The sequence below is a fragment of the Erythrolamprus reginae genome, chromosome 10, assembly GCF_031021105.1.
Source record: "Erythrolamprus reginae isolate rEryReg1 chromosome 10, rEryReg1.hap1, whole genome shotgun sequence".
NCBI classification, from domain to species: Eukaryota; Metazoa; Chordata; class Lepidosauria; order Squamata; family Dipsadidae; genus Erythrolamprus; species Erythrolamprus reginae.
Window position 1 is genome coordinate 50,197,831 of NC_091959.1, and position 15,485 is coordinate 50,213,315.

General features: G+C 53.7%; 1 protein-coding gene across 2 annotated transcripts; it reads right to left on the minus strand.

Annotated features, from left to right (window-relative positions):
• Window positions 1-4,310: 4,310 nt before the first annotated feature.
• Window positions 4,311-15,151, minus strand: PITPNB (phosphatidylinositol transfer protein beta). 2 transcript variants are annotated; one of them, XM_070763421.1, is made up of 12 exons: window positions 15,075-15,151; window positions 14,873-14,903; window positions 14,644-14,789; window positions 14,437-14,528; window positions 13,900-13,907; window positions 13,346-13,420; window positions 12,761-12,844; window positions 8,751-8,828; window positions 7,972-8,082; window positions 7,660-7,782; window positions 6,085-6,177; window positions 4,311-5,507 (listed from the first exon to the last, which is right to left on the minus strand). In XM_070763421.1, the coding sequence occupies exons 1-11, from the start codon at window positions 15,092-15,094 to the stop codon at window positions 6,130-6,132; spliced, it is 816 nt and encodes a 271-aa protein (XP_070619522.1). In that variant the 5' UTR covers window positions 15,095-15,151; the 3' UTR covers window positions 4,311-5,507; window positions 6,085-6,129. The 2 variants fall into 2 exon arrangements, with proteins under 2 accessions (XP_070619522.1, XP_070619521.1); XM_070763420.1 differs by lacking the exon at window positions 6,085-6,177.
• Window positions 15,152-15,485: the final 334 nt, after the last annotated feature.

Sequence of the window (15,485 nt, forward strand, 5' to 3'; positions counted from 1 at the left end):
GAACGGAACGGAATAATGAATAGAAGGGAGTCGCATTTTATAGGCCAGGTGTGATTGGAGACACAAGGGTTTTGCCTTGCTACACGGGCTCTCAGCGTACAAAAAAAGAGGTTGGTCAGGAATCATAAGGTACAACACATAACGATAGTCCGGGTACAAATAAGCAATCAAATCCTATTAGGAGGCAGTCAATATACATTGTAAGGATCGAAACCGCCAAGTGACAGCCCTACAGCCATTTGGGGGGGGGGGCAGATGGGAACGAGGAGAAGGCGAATGGAAGTGCAGGCAGTGAAAAGTCTGGCAGCGTTGAGGCAATTATTTGTTCAGCAGAGCGATGGCCTTGGGGGGGGCGACTGTTCTTGTGTCTAACTGCTCTGGTGTGCAGTGCTCTATGGGGTCGTTCTGAGGGTGGGAGTTGAAGCAGTTGGTGTCCAGGACGGAAGGGGTCAGTCAATATTTTCACCGCCCTCTTTTTGACTCATTGTGCAGCCTACAGGACCTCAATGGAAGGCAGGTTGGCAGCCCTTGTTTTTTCCGCAGTTATGATTCTCCTCCGAAGTCTGTGTCGGTCTGCAGGACGGAACCAGACAGTTCTCGGTGACAGAGTTCTCAATAGTTCCTCTGTTGAACTGTATCAGCCGCTCCTGGGGCAGTTTGAGCTTTCTGAATTGTGGCAGAACTAACATCACACCACAAGCTTAATGGTACAACTTCCTGTCTGTATGTGGATTCATCATTGTCTCGAATGAGTCCAATCACTGTTGTGTCATCTGTTTGACAGATGGATCGTTTGAGATGCAGTCACTGGTATGTACATATACTGTATATATACAGGTATATGATGTGATTCCCTTAGCTTCACCTGCTGCTTCCTGCTTGTGAGGAAGCTTATGATCCACTTACACATGTGTTCAGGTACCATTTAGATATTGTAGGATGTAATGCAGAGCCATATTAACAGCATCATCTCTCCATCTATTTGCTCAGCATGCAAACTGCAGGGGGGGGGGGTCTAACAGTGGATCCGTGAGGGTTTTCAAGTGGGACATCACCAGCCTTTCCAAGGTTTTCATAACTACAGATGTTAGAGCAACTGGTCTGTAGTCCTTCAGTTCCTTGAGGGGGGGCTTCTGCGGCACTGGGATGATAGTGGAGCATTTGAAGCAGGAAGGAACATAGCACATCTTTAGTGATTGCTTGAAGATTTGGGTGAAGATGGGGCCAATTGGTCAGCACAGACTTTTTTTAAGCAAGAAGGAGATATCTTGTCTGGGCCTGGTGCACTTCCTTTTCTGTGACCACCAGGGGTTGTGAACCCAGATGGGATGAGGTCAGTTGTAGGAGGTTTGGCTGTTGTTGGTGTGTCTGGGATGGAGGTTATGGAGATAGGTGGCTGTAGTTTCCGTTCACACCTGCAGTAGAAGACAATCGGGACATCTTCCTTCAGCTGGGGAAAGAGGTTTGCCCAACTGATGATGTTTTTAAGAGTTCTCCACGTTGGCTGGTTTCATTTGTTGAGAACTGATTCTTTAGCTTTTCAGAATCGCTTCTTCTTGCTGCTCTGGTCGCCCTTGTTAATACATTCCTGGCCTGATTGGGCAGCATTTTATCATTTTATCAAGGGGGAAGGCAGCTGGGAGGCAGATCCCACCAAGAAGGCATCAAGGACAGAGACCGGGCCAGTTGCGGAGCCTGGGATTGGCTACTGGAGATCTGGAAAGGGGGATAAGGGGAATGGGGGGGGGAGACACCAGGTCAGGGATGGCGAACCTATGGCACAGGAGCCACAGGTGGCACATGGAGCCAAATCTGCTGGCACACGAGCCATTGCCCTAGCTCAGCTCTAACGTGCGTGTGTGTGTGCCGGCCAGCTGATTTTTGGCCCGCACAGAGGCTCTGGGAGGGCGTTTCTGGCTTCCAGAGAGCCTCCGAGGGGGGAGTTTTTAGCCTCTCCTGGCTCCAGGGAAGCCTTTGCAGCCTAGGGAGGCCCAAACATGAGCCTACTGGGCCCACCAGAAGTTGGGAGACAGGGCGTTTCCAGCCTCCAGAGGGCCTCCGGGGGGTGGGGGGAGCTGTTTTTGCCCTCCCCAGGCATTGCATTAGGGGCGTGGGCACCCGCACAGGCACAATGGCACCCGAGAGAAAAAACGGTTTGCCATCCCTGCACTAGGTGCTTTACTGAAATGGGAAATGGGCATGAAATGAACAATGAGATGGGAGAGTGACAGGCAGACAGACAGACCTAGGCCTGAAGACAGAAAGTCTGCTCTTTCAATTGCAGGGATTTGGCAGAGCCTACAGGGGCAAAGCCTTCTTCAGCAGTGACTGATTAAAGTCCTACCAATTCCAGGGGGACATTGACATTAATCAAGCCATTAAGGTCCACAGAGTCACATGATGGACAGAAAAGCTCCTCAGAAACCGATGCTCCTCTGAAAGCTCTGCCTGGCTGCCTGACGTGAGGACAATCCGGAGGGGCTGCTGTCCTTTGCGCAGACCCCCAGGGCTGTCCTCAGGTCCCCTGACTGTGGGGCCCCCGCCCGCCCTGCGCTCCCCACTCGGCACCCAGAGCCTTTGTTCCCCCAGGCCCAGCCGCCTCCCTTCCTAACAGGATGCAAAGCCACAAACGCCAGGCTTGCGGGGTGTCACGCCCCCACGGAGGCAAGGCCGGAGCAGCCAGGGATCCCCACCGCCGCCACAAGCGCCAACCAACTAACGCGGAGGCCGGACTGTTGTGCTGTTGGGGAGAGGGGGGCCTGCCTTCTGGTGCCCCACTCGATCTTCGCTCTGGAAAAGGAAGGAAGCAATCATAATTCTCCAAGCACACCACCACACAGCCTCCCTCTCTTTGCAAGCATGCGAGAAGGAAATTACGCACAACCGAATGGCTCCCCATTTTTTTTTAATAAACATGAGACCTGCATTTTCACACACACACACACACACACACACACACACACACCGCCGGCAGCTGCCTTGCATTAAGGAAGCAGCGCCTGGCAGAGGCCGCGGCTGAGCCAGCAACGCCCGAGGACCGGAGGGGCTCCAGCGTCCTCCACCGCCACCTGCTGGCCACAGGAGGGAGAACCCTGTTTTTTTGCTTCCAATGGCCCGAGGGGGGGGGCGGGGGGCCTTGGGAGGCTCCTCCCTTTAGTCCAGCGGTAGGGATCGCAGTGAAGGGCAATCAAAATGTTTACTACCCCACTGTGGGCGGGGCTTATGCATTTTCTTTCAACATCTTTCAGTGCAAATTGGGGGCTCTGGGGTGGAGCTCCGCTACCCCAATGCGTTGCCCCCCCATCCGGGCAGCAGGCCGCCCCTCCGGCAGCATCCTCTGGGTTCAGACCAGTCTTTGGACACCCCCCCCAGCCCCCGACGCGTGTGCATGCTCTGATTTGACGGACGGGTGGCCGAGGAAACTGCCCCGGCCGCTGTGGCCTTTCTTGCCCTTTCAGTTGCCCAGTCCAACTTCTTGGTGTCAGTTGATTAAATCTGTTCATACTTCTGATTAAATCTGTGCAGCTTTGCCTTCTGTTCTTTTCCATAATTAACTGTCTCGGGTTACAGAATTTTAAGATTGCTCTGTGGCTTTAAGCAGGCGGCTTTTGGGGGAGATTTTACTGCCCCCATGCTTTTTTCAATTTAAGTAAGTTTTAAGGGGTTGCACACTTTCACCAGAGAAAACAGGGGGGGGATTAAATAATGAATTGCATGGAAGCAGCTGCCAAAAGGGGCCAGATGGCTGGTGGTCTTTTGCTAAAGCAGCAACGCAGCGGCAAAGGGTCCGTTCGGAAGCCTTGGGAACCAGGCAAGTTATAAATGCTAATGAACAAATGTAGCGTCATGATCTGTAGCTTGCCGAATGTTGCAATTGGGGGGGAGGGGAGGGGGGGCTCCTAGGTTTTTATCGGAGAGGACAATATCCTAGCATGGTCGTGGGAATGCAGCAGCTTTGGGATGCAGGTCTCCAAGGCCCAATCTCCTTCCTGCCAGAAAGCTGCCCTCCTGTCTAGGCTCAAACCGGCTCTGCACAGTAACAGAAATCTAAATGTATCAAGGCTAAGGGTGAAGCTACCTTTAAAAAACTTTCAAAAAGTATTGTGTGAATGTCAGAATAAAACTGCCAGGTAAGATTTTAGAAAAGATATCGGAATCCATAAATTCCTTGCTTGTGGAAACACAACTGGGCTGCGGCTCCTGTAAACACCTCTCCCCCCTCCAGGACTTTCTCTCTTCTGCTGTGCTGACCCCCAGCTTTGCCTCAGTTACCCAACAGTTGAACTGAATCCAAATGCAACAGCTGTGCATATTTTATAAGCAAATTTATTTAAATTGTCTCAATGCAGTTAAAACTCGAAATTGCAGAAGTAATCCTTTTACATTCACTACAAAAATGTCCTCTCGGTGTTCACGTCTAGTCGTGGCCCAAACCAGGCACGGAGCCTGCATCCGCACAGCAAGCCCTTGAATTAGCAGCAGCCTAAACGATCCACCTCTAAAAACACACATTCACAGGGCCAGTGGGGGGGAGCCTTCCCGTGTGGCCAGTGTGGCTAGAAGCTGAACCGCCAACTCCAGGCGCACACAAGAACCTCGCCTCCAGGAAACGGACGGACAAATAGCCCTTGCAGCCGTGGGGCAAGCCGAACCGAGGGCCCTCCTGGGGTGAGCTGGGCCTGGAAGAGGCTGCTGCTGCCTCAGGATTATGGGTGTCCAAAGGGTCCTGGGTGAAGTCCTATAGTTGACGCGAAAGGGAGCGTTGAGAGGCTGTCGTGAACCGTCATTCCTTCAGAGTGATTCAAGTCCATGAACAGTTCTAAGAAAACGAAGGTCCACATCCCCCTCTTGGGCTCCATTTTACTGGCAAGCTTCTTTTTTTTTAATTTTGCAAACACTAGTGAAGAAACCCTCAATTCCTTATATACAAAACTCCAATAAAATAGACCTTTTTGCAACAAATGGGTGTAAATGTTTAAAAAAAAACAAGTCAATAGCAAGAAATTGATCCTTACTAGTAAAAATGATCTGATTTCCGGAAAGTGATAATTCAGAAATAAATATCTTTAAATACATTCAGAATGTCTACACCAAATCATGAATGAGCTACTCAGATTGGAAAATTAATTGCGGATGCACATCTAATCATCTAAACAGAGAGAATCTCTCGTGTATATTGTAGAAGGTAAATTGGTCCGGCATCGGTAGCTTCAAAATGTTCCAATTGATACAATTTGTTCTCTTCTTCCATTAATTGACAGTAGGTGGGTTTAATTAGCTTTGGACGGAGGGCACAAAGGCAGGGGGGCCTCCTGGTGAGAGACCCCGGTGCTTCGGAGCAGCAGCCCAGTACAAGCGTGCACCCAGTGCCTACGTGTTTGTGTGTGCGTGCATGCACCAACGTATAAAAAGGACTGTGCACCCCGAGGGTGGGTGGCGACACCGGGCGCTTTCCTTCACTCGTCATTGGCCGCGCTCGTCCCTCTCACTTCTCCTTGATTGCGCAGCTGGGGAGGAGAGAAAGACCGGTCACTCTCTGCTGTGGCCCTCGAGTGAAAGAGGGTGGAGGGAAAGGGTTGGAGGTGGTCTTGCCCATTCCTCTCCGTGTGAACAGCCTCTGCCCGGAGTAGCGCAGCCAGCACCAGCACCGGCCCACTGAGAGGAAGGCTGCAGTATGAAATAGGGAGTGAACTGAGGCTGCCGGAAACACGGGAAATGGCAGATGCCCCCGGAGGGAGGGAAGGACAAAAGGTGGGGGTCTGCAGGGCCTCACCAGCCTGAAAAACTACAGCCATGTGCTCTGACCCACTGACAAAGAAGGAAGAAGCGGAACCTGCAAGAAGTAACCAACCTTTTGCCCCCAGTTAAACCACGAGGCTGCGCAAAGGAGGCACCTTCTCCTGCGCCAGAGCCTGGTTAGGCAGCACCGGGACCTCTGCTTGAAGGAGGGGCGTGCGTGTGCATGTGTGTGTGTGTGTGTGTGTGTGTGCGCGCGCGCTACCCCCACAATGTAAAACAGGAGAGCGAGAGAGCAAGAGAGCGAGAGAGCCTGTGTCCCTTTGGCAGGAGGCCAGCAGCACTTACGCAACGGGGCCATTTCCCTGCCTCTGACCCTACCGAGGGCTTCCTCTAGGCGCTGGTGGCCAACGTTCCGCGGACACAGCCCTTCTTACGCATCTAGGTGCAAAAAAGAACCGTCAGCCATCAGGCAGCTCATCAGCAGGTGTTAGTAGGGAGGAGCTGGGGTGGCTGCCTGGGGGCTGAGCCTGGGGAGGGCTCTCCTGGGGCGGAGGGAGGGTCCACAGGCGACGGGGAAGGCAGCCATTCCGGGCCTTGAGTGCTTGGGGGGGGGCTGCTCAGTTCCTCTCCAGCTCTCACCAGGGGGGCCTCCACCATCCAATGCCAGGGGGGGAGGGAGAGGAGGGGGGGGAGCATTTGGGTGGAGAAATGAGGAAAGCGCTCAAGTGTTTACACTCCCTCAATTATTTAGCAGCCCTGAAAGAAGCAGCATGACTTTGGCCCTCTCTCTCTCTCTCACACTCTCTCTCTCTTTCTTTCTTTCTCTCTCTCTTACTCTCTCACACTCTCTCTCTCTTTCTCTCTCTCTCTCTCTCGTCACCCTGGTATAAGGAAGGAGCATCACAGCTTCCTTTCTGCCTCTTGGCAAATATATATATATTGGCTCTCATACACACACACACACACAGAGAGAGAGAGGGGGGGGACCTACTCGGGCCACTTAGCAGCTTGCAAGCCCTGGGGCTGCTCTGCCAAGGGACACAGCTCGGCTGCACCGACTGGGCCTGGTGACCCGCAGCCCCAGGAGCGAGGCCAATGACCCTCTGGGTGAAAAGAGCCTTCTTTTCGAAAGCCATGCTGGCCCGAGGTCCCGGCCGAGGATCTTAGGAAGGGAGGGGCTCGGACGTGACCACTTCTTCCCTTTTGAAGACTGGCTGTTTGGACGTCTGATAGAGTTAGTAGGCAGAAACATTCAAAACAAAGGCATGGACGTATCACCCGGAAATGCTGCCACATCCCAGGGAAAAGGCAGCGCACGTTTCCACGGAGAGCAGTCATCATACACGCAAACAAATTTATCCCAAAACCCACTCTGCCAGAGTACATACCGGTCCATCTTGGGTTGGTTTAAGCTCCCTTGAGGAAGACCACTTCTTAGGAGAAAGAAGAGCTACAGAGCGGGAGGACATCCCAGTCTCTCACTCTAAGGGTCCCCTCACCCCCACCAAAAAAACAGGGAGGGGAGGGCAGAGCAGTTAACTGGGGAAGGGATCCTTTCTCTGTAATTCTCGGATGTCCATGTGCCTATGCCTCTATGTTGGGGGAGGCAAGCAGGGTCCCCTTGGGTCCCACTTGTTGGGGGGGCCGGGGAAAGGGAGGGTCTTGCCTTCTCTTTCTGCTCAAGATCCCCATGGACAATTGGGGGGCCACTGTGGGACGCAGAAGGCTGGACTTGAGGGAATTTGGCCCCACTCAGCAGGGCTCCTCTTGGGTTCCCCCGGGGAGTCTGGCACCCCACTTTTCCCTCTGGGACTCCAGGGCCCTGTGCTGTGCCGGTTGACCCACCCCGTCCCCTGCCAACAAGCTTCCAGCCACATCTAGGGAGCGGCCACCCTGCCCCACAGGCTTGAGTATTCCTACCGCCTCCAGCTCTCTTTGGGTTTCATCCTCCATTCGTCGGATGTCTTCCATCGTCAGGTCAATCCATCGGTCAATCCAGCAGAAAAGCTGACGATGGAAGTTGGTGAATATCCTCTTCTCTTGCTTTAAAAAGAAAAGAAAAGTCGGCTCTTGGCCCTGGTCCTAGGCGCAGGCTCTGCGGGAAAGGGAGGGAGGGAGGGAGGGAGGGAGGGGGAGGCAGGCCGAGACAGCAGCCTCCCCCCGCCCCTCCTTGGGAGCCTGGCAGGTGTGGCCCTTGCCCCCAGAAAGGGACCCTCCTTCCCAGCTGGGTACCTTCTGGATGAAGTTCTCAATTTTATTCTGCAACCCCCACCACTTAAACTTGATGGTCACCAGCTTGTAAGCACACATCTTGGGACAGTCTTCAGCGGCTGCCAACTCCTTCTGTGGGCAGAATCCATTAAAAAAGGGGGGGGGCTTTTAAGCGCTCTCCACTCTTGGCCGCCCCTTCTCCAGGGGCCTGGAAAGGGGAAGGGAGGGGCCTCTCTCGGCCGGCCAGGAATGGGCACAGGACCAGGGGAGAGGCTGCGATGGGCAACTCGGTCCGAGGAGGTTGGGAGTGGGGCGGCCCTTCTCCTTTATCCCTTCCTGGTTCTTTCCAGTCCATTCTGCTCCAAGGGGAACAAAGGAAGAGCTGCCTCTGGAAACAAACTTTGCCAGCGGTCAAGAACTGTCCCGGAAGAGGGGACAGGGGCATCATTGCTCAATAAGCCATGAGGCAAGGAAAGACCGTCCTGGGATTGAACTGGTCCATGGGGCACCGCGAAGGCTCCCCTTCCCAGCCAGTTTGGGAAACTGGGAACACAAACGGGCCGCCAGCTAACAGCCAGAGGTCATCTCTTGAGCCCAAGGCCCTGGACGTCTGGATCCCTTTCGCTGGGCTCTAATAGCCAAGGACCCGCTCAGCCCACAGCTCCAATGGACTTCCAAGCGTTCCTCTCTCCTGAAGGGCGCCTGTGGGGCCAGGGGGCATAAGGGTCCTGCCCTGAGATTCCTCCCCATTTCTTATGTGGCTCTGGGAACCAGGAGTTGCTGTTCTCGACTCGTGTTACCTTCCAGTCCGTTCCCAAGGGGCCTCTTTTGGTCTTGACCGACTGGAACAATGCAGGGTCTTCATCAGCTTTGTAGTCCTGTGGATTCAAAGAAACTCCAAAGTTAAGGCCGGGAAGAGAACTGGAGACGTTTAAAAAGAGAAGCCGCCTGCGCTGGGCGTATGCAGCCCCAGGAAAAACCAGGAAGAGGGGGGGAGGGGCCTCCTGCTCCTAGGGCCACGTTCCCAGCGGCCCCAGCTCCTTCCTGCCGCCCTCTGGGTGTGTAGCCCCATGCGCACGGAGCTCCAACGTTAAGTCCCACAGGGCCAAGAGGGTTTGCTCCCCGGAAGGGCTTCCAAGAGTTCCCCACTTGCAACTGAGCCCCAAGCAGCTGGCAGGAAGAGGATGTGCACCACGGGAATGCTGGTGGGAGGCCACAGAGCTCCTGGGCCATGACCCACCCAGGGTTTGTGGACGCAAGGGGAAGCCAGAGACGGACTCCAATCTGAAGCAGAGGAAAAAGCTACGAAGCTGATTTCAATGTGTTTGTTTTCACTCTGTTTATTTTCTTTCAAATTTCTTCTCAAGCCGAATCTCTTTCTGAAGTTAATGGTGTGTTTCGTTCTGCTTACAGTATCACAATTCTTTTGTTTGTGACTTTTGTAAACAAATCAGGCAAAACTGCTTAGACAAAAACCCTGGAGCTGATGAGGAGACCAGGCCAAAACCTGTGTCCTGAGACAGCAGCAGCTGTCAGTTAAAGCCTTTGTCTACGTCTGGGCAACGCCATGTGTTAGCGGGGGGGGGGGGGGGGCAGAGGTCGACTCCTAGGTGGGGCTCCTCAGGGGAGGGGTCGGTTCTCTCCCCTCTGCTGTTTAATATCTGCATGAAACCGTTGGGCGAGATCCTCTAAGGGCACGGGGTGAGTTGCCATCAGTACAACACCCAGCTGTGCATCTCCACCCCATGTCCACTCAGCAAAGCAGTGGGAGTGATGTGCCAGGGTCTGGAGGCTGTCAGGGTCTGGATGGGTGCCAACAGGCTCAGACTCAATCCAGACAAGACGGAGTGGCTGTGGGTACTGCCTCCCAAGGACAAGTCCATCTGTCCGTCCATCACCCTGGGGGAGGGAATTATTGACCCCCTCAGAGAGGCTTTGCAACTTGGGCGTCCTCCTCGATCCACAGCTAAGTTTAGAAGACCCTCTTTCGGCTGTGGCGAGGGGGGCGTTTGCCCGGGTCTGCCTGGTGCACCAGTTGCGGCCCTATTTGGACAGGGAGTCTTTGCTCACGGTCACTCATGCCCTTATCACCTTGAGGTTCGACTACTGCAATGTCCTCTACATGGGGCGACCTTTGAAGAGTGCTCGGAAACTCCAGATCGTCCAAAGTGCAGCCGCAAAAGCAGTCTTGGGACTTCCAAGAAATGCCCACATCTCGCCCTCACTCGGCATTGGCTACCAATCGTTTCCAGGCAAAATTCAAAGTGTTGGTTATGACCAATAAAGCCCTTCATGGCGCAGGACCATATTATCTCCAAGACCGCCTTCTGCCGCATGAATCCCAGCGACCGGTGAGGTCCCACAGGGTTGGCCTCCTTAGGGTAAGGTTGACCAAACAATGTCAGCTGGCGGGCCCCAGGGAAGAGCCTTCTCTGTGGCAGCCTCGACACTCTGGAAGTAGCTCTCCCCCAGAAATTTGCACTGCCCCCACCCTCCTCGCCCTCCGAAAGAGCTTAAAAACTCATCTTTGCCGCCAGGCTTGGGACTTTTAGATTTCCCCCCTGATCAATGAATGTTGAAGGAAAAGGGGGGACATGATCGAAACATTTAAATGTGTTAAAGGGTTGAATAAGGTCCAGGAGGGAAGTGTTTTTCATAGGAAAGTGAACCCAAGAACAAGGGGACACAATCTGAAGTTAGTTGGGGGAAAGATCAGAAGCAACGTGAGAAAATATGATTTGACTGAAAGAGTAGTAGATCCTTGGAACAAACTTCCAGCAGACGTGGTAGATAAATCCACAGAAACTGAATGTAAACCTGCCTGGGATAAACATAGATCCATCCTAAGATAAAATACAGAAAATAGTATAAGGGCAGACTAGATGGACCATGAGGTCTTTTTCTGCCGTCAGTCTTCTATGTTTCTATGTTTTAAGTATGAGCGTTGAATGATTGGTTTGATAGGTTTTACTTTCTTTTAATTGAATGTAATGGTTGTTTTTAATGTAGCATTAATTGGATTTATATTATTGTTCTGTTTTTGTATATGCTGTGAGCCGCCCCGAGTCCTCGGAGGGAGACGACATACAAATCCAATCAGATAAATAAACGAATAAACAAATGAGGAGGTGAGAAGCCGCCTGGGAAGCCAAGGGAAGTCATCAAAGCCATTAAAAAGGGAAAGTTAGAATATTTTGGGCATGTGATGTGACACCCAGAAAAATGGGGCATCCTTCACTTAACCCTCCAGGGAAAGATCAAAGGCCATCAAGGTCCAGCTGAAGAAGGACTTCACCATGGCTTCAAGCCTAAGGGACCGGTTTCATGTGGCTGTTGACCAAAAAAAAGGATTGCCAACGTCCGATGATGGATATGGCAAAGGAAGACATACATTATACAACTATCATATAACAACATGTATTGCTGACTGCATCCTCCTCATAAACTTTTTCATGAAACAAAAAAATGAAGATATAGTTTTAATCAGGCAGAATAAATCATAGAAAGAAAAGGATTCTGTTGTAACCAGAAAGAGGCGGATTGGTGAGCAGGAGTGGAAGGGGCTTTTGTGTAACTTTCCTTTTCCCCCCTATCTTGCACTTTCAGCTTCCTCTTTGTTTTTCCTTGTTTTATAATTAATAATAATTTAATAATAATAATTTATTAGACTTGTATGCCGAGGACTCAGAGCAGCTCACAGCAACAATAAAATACAATAGAATACAAAACCAATATAAACTATATTAAAAACCTGTATTGTTAAAAACTAGACCAGACGACATTGTTTAGTGGACGGAAGGCCAACCCTGTGGGGACCCAATCAGCCGCTGGGGTTCGTGCGGCAGAAGGCGGTGGTCCCGGAGGTATTCTGGTCCGATGCCATGTAGGGCTTTATAGGTCATTGCCAACACTCTGAATTGTGACTGGAAACTGATCGGCAGTCAATGCAAGCCACGGAGTGTTGGAGAGACGTGGGCATACCGAGGGGGGCCCATGATAGCTCGTGCGGCCGCATTCCGAACACTCTTCAGAGGCAGACCCATGTAGAGAGCGTTGCAGTAGTCAAACCTCAAGGGGATGAGGGCTTGAGTGACTGTGAGCAGAGACTCCCAGTCCAAACAGGGCCACAACTGTTGCAGCAGGCAAACCTGGGCAAACGCCCCCCTCGCCACAGCCAAAAGATGGTTCTCTAATGTGAGCTGTGGGTCGAGGAGGACGCCCAAGTTGCGGACCCTCTCTGAGGGGGTCAATAATCCCCCCCCCAGGGTAATGGATGGACAGATAGAATTGTCCTTGGGAGGCAAGACCCACAGCCACTCCGTCTTGCCAGGGCTGAGTTTGAGCCTGTTGACACCCATCCAGGCCCCAACAGCCTCCAGGCACCACATAATAGTTTGCATTAGTTTCTATCTTTAACAAAATAATACTATTTTATATTTATATTTATATAAAATAAAGAAGTCCCAGGGAGCTGATGCACTAAGTGAGAAATTTCTAAGCTTTGGCCGTTTCCTCCCCGATTCTGGGCAACTGCCTCCACCTCTCGTTGCTGCTGGCACCTCGTTTAGTTGGAAAACGAAATCCCCGTGGCAGTTTCGGCCTCTGTGGCAGGCAGGCAAAGGAGACGTGGCTGTGGAGGCCAGAGCTCGAGTGGTACTGGTGGCTAAGCAGCCTTGATGGTTGTGGCTCTTCTCAACCCACCACTGAAGCAGCCCCTCACTCCCCTTTTTTGAAGCAGCGCTTATGCGCAGGATCAGGCCCCAACCCACCCGCAGCATCAAGCTACAGGGGAGACGTGGCGGCCACTTACTCCGGGCTCCACTTGGTTCCTGTCTGCTATATCGATATGCACCACTTCCACGTTTTTCCATGTATTGGGATCCAAATCATGGACCTGCGGGAAGAGGAAGCAGCACTGACCCCGGGGCCCGGCCCCCTCCTCCCTTCCCTCAGCACAGGGGCACGGCCGGCAGCAGGGAGGCCTGGCCCCAGACCTTGGCCAGGCAGCCGGGAGAGCTCGGGGGATCGTTGCAAGAGGGACGTACGGGCCCCAATCTTAAAGTGAGCTCCAATCGTGAGCATAAAACCTGAAATAAGGACACCCACCTTCTACAGTGCAGCTTAGATATTTCGAATTTGGGCATTTAATTGTTCTTTTACGTGCTTCTCTGCTCTTTAGTTTCCTTAAAACTGCTCAAATGACTGATCGGAAAACGCACCCCCCACAGTTTGGGGGCAGAAGAAAAACTCAGTCCCAGCACTGGAGGGATGTTAGTGGCCAAGCCCCCAGCCGGAAGCTGCCGATCCTCCCTCCTGAGTGGCGGTGGGAGCCACGCAAGCCTACGCCCAGTGGGGAGACCCAGGCCCAGAAACAAACGGCCCAAGGCCAACTCACATTGTCCAGTGTGCCCAGGTCAGGCTTGTGCCAAGTCTCAATCTTGATAAAAAAATCCTCTTTCATGTATTCATTCTATGGGAAGAAAAGCAAACGGAGGTGACTCTCAAGACCCAGTGGGAGAATTTGGGCAAAAAGTGGCAACCCCCCCCCCCCCCCCCAGCATTTCCCATGAGGTTCAGTGGGAGGCAGCGGGACACGTTTAGCGGCAGAGAGGCCACAGGTCTCTTCGGGGGCCCCTGCAGCACACATAAGCCGTGCGCCCTGTAACGCAGCACTGGAATGTGCAAGCTCCAGCCCAGACCTCTCTGCTGGAAGTGACCCCTGTTGTCCAACGTGCAAGCAGGGCCGTGGTCTGGAGAAGAGGATCAGAACGGAGACTTCGCCACAGCTCCTCCGCTGCAAATCCCAAGAGCTGCTCCGGGGGGGGGGGTGCATGCGCATCCCCTTTGCAGGCCAGCCCCCGCCTCGCTCCCCGCCAGCCTTCTGGCTCTTCCACTCTAAGGGAGGACCCTGCACACAGAAGCCCAAGCACGAGGGGAGGAGACACTCACCGTGACGACTGATTGGCAGGACATGACGGAAAGAAAAAGGGAGACAAAGAGAAGTGACTGCATTGCAAAAGGATAATAATAATAATAATAATAATAATAATAATAATAATAATATTGCCCAGATTAAATGCCTGGTAACACGAGGTGGCCACAGAGCCCCGTTTGAAAGAGAGCACAACAAATATGCCCCTGTCCCTCGTAACCAGTCAGAGGCCCAGACAGTTTCCACAGCATCCTTCTTCCCCTGGAGCAGAGTGGGGCTGGAATGGAGACTTTACAGTATTCCTCTTCTGCCACGGCCACCAAACTATGGCCACAGCTAGTAGGGAGGCTGACCAAGTTTTCCCCGTTCATAAATCCTCCCTCCCTTCCTTCTGAGTGGCCTCCTCTCCTCTCACGCCTGCCAGGATGAGGCCAGTCCGAGTGAGTCTTCAGGTCCTATTTCATAAGCCCCTCACTCTCTCTCGGGGGAGATGGTTCTAGGCGGCAGAATCCCCCCCCCCAGGCGCCCAGCCCCCTTTCCCTGCGCCCACTCACCCGTCCTGCAGTAGGGATAGGCGTTCCAGGCCTTTTCGTGGAAGACCAGGGAGCCCTCCGGGGCAAACATCCGCACAAAGCCCGGCACTTTGCTAGGAGCGGAACAAGAGCGGCCGGTTGCACTCCACCACCCCTGGGAGGGGGGGGGAATCTCCCTGGGCTGCCTGGACCCCCCTCCCCTCCCGGTGCCCCCCCGCCCCGCTATACCTCTTCAGGTGGTAGATCTTGTGCGTGTACTGGCCGCGCTCGCCGCCCTGCTCGTAGGGCTCGTTGGTCAGCACCTGGATGCCCTCGCCGCCGCCCGTCTCGTTCTTGCTGGCTTCGGCCACGGAGAACAGCTGCCCCACCTGGTACTGGGCGGGAGACCGGGGAAGGGTTGGGACCCCCGGACACACACAGGCCCCGCCCCCTCGCCCCCCGCGGTCCCAGCACCTACCTCCTGCACCGAGCAGGGCAAGACGACGCGGCTGCCGAGGGAGGGAGAGAGAGGGCGGGTCAGCCGAGGCCCCCACGGACCCCCGCTCCCCGCTCCGGAAGGCCCGCCGGACACCCGCCCGCCCGCCCGCCTCCCCCGCGGAGGACCGGAGCGCTCCCCCCTTCCCGCCTCCCCCACTCCGGAGCCGCCCCGCGCCGCTCACAATTCCTTGATGAGCACCATTTTCCCGCAGGCAGCAGCCCCATGCGCATGCGCCGTCGGGGCCGCCTACCCATAGGCACTTCCGTGAGCTTGGCCTCGCCCCATCTCGGCCGCAACCAATCACGGCGCAGCAGATGAGCCCCCTCCCCCTCCGTGCGCCGCCGGTCATTGGTTGATAACCTAACGGACCCGCCTCCCAACCCACGGTGTGACATAACGGGGATCCTCAGGCCGGACCGCTACGGTATTCGAAAAAAATAACATGTACTCAAAAGGCCATGCTTGTACTTCTTACATATTCATTTTTTGTACTTGCTTCTTATATATTCATTGGTTGGATTATTTTGTCTGTAATCGTACACAAGCTTGACAAAAATAAACTATAGCTCCGCCCCCGGAAGTGAGGAAAGTC

What these genes read in the sequence shown, in the direction of transcription:
- PITPNB (XM_070763420.1), bottom strand. Translation starts at nt 15,094, where the DNA reads ATGGTGCTCATCAAGGAATT. An exon ending in AAGATCTACCACCTGAAGAG is followed by an intron (nt 14,529 to 14,643) that starts GTATAGCGGGGC and finishes TTCCGCTCCTAG; the next exon opens with CAAAGTGCCGGGCTTTGTGC. An exon ending in CCTTGGGAACGGACTGGAAG is followed by an intron (nt 8,083 to 8,750) that starts GTAACACGAGTC and finishes TTCTGCCCACAG; the next exon opens with AAGGAGTTGGCAGCCGCTGA.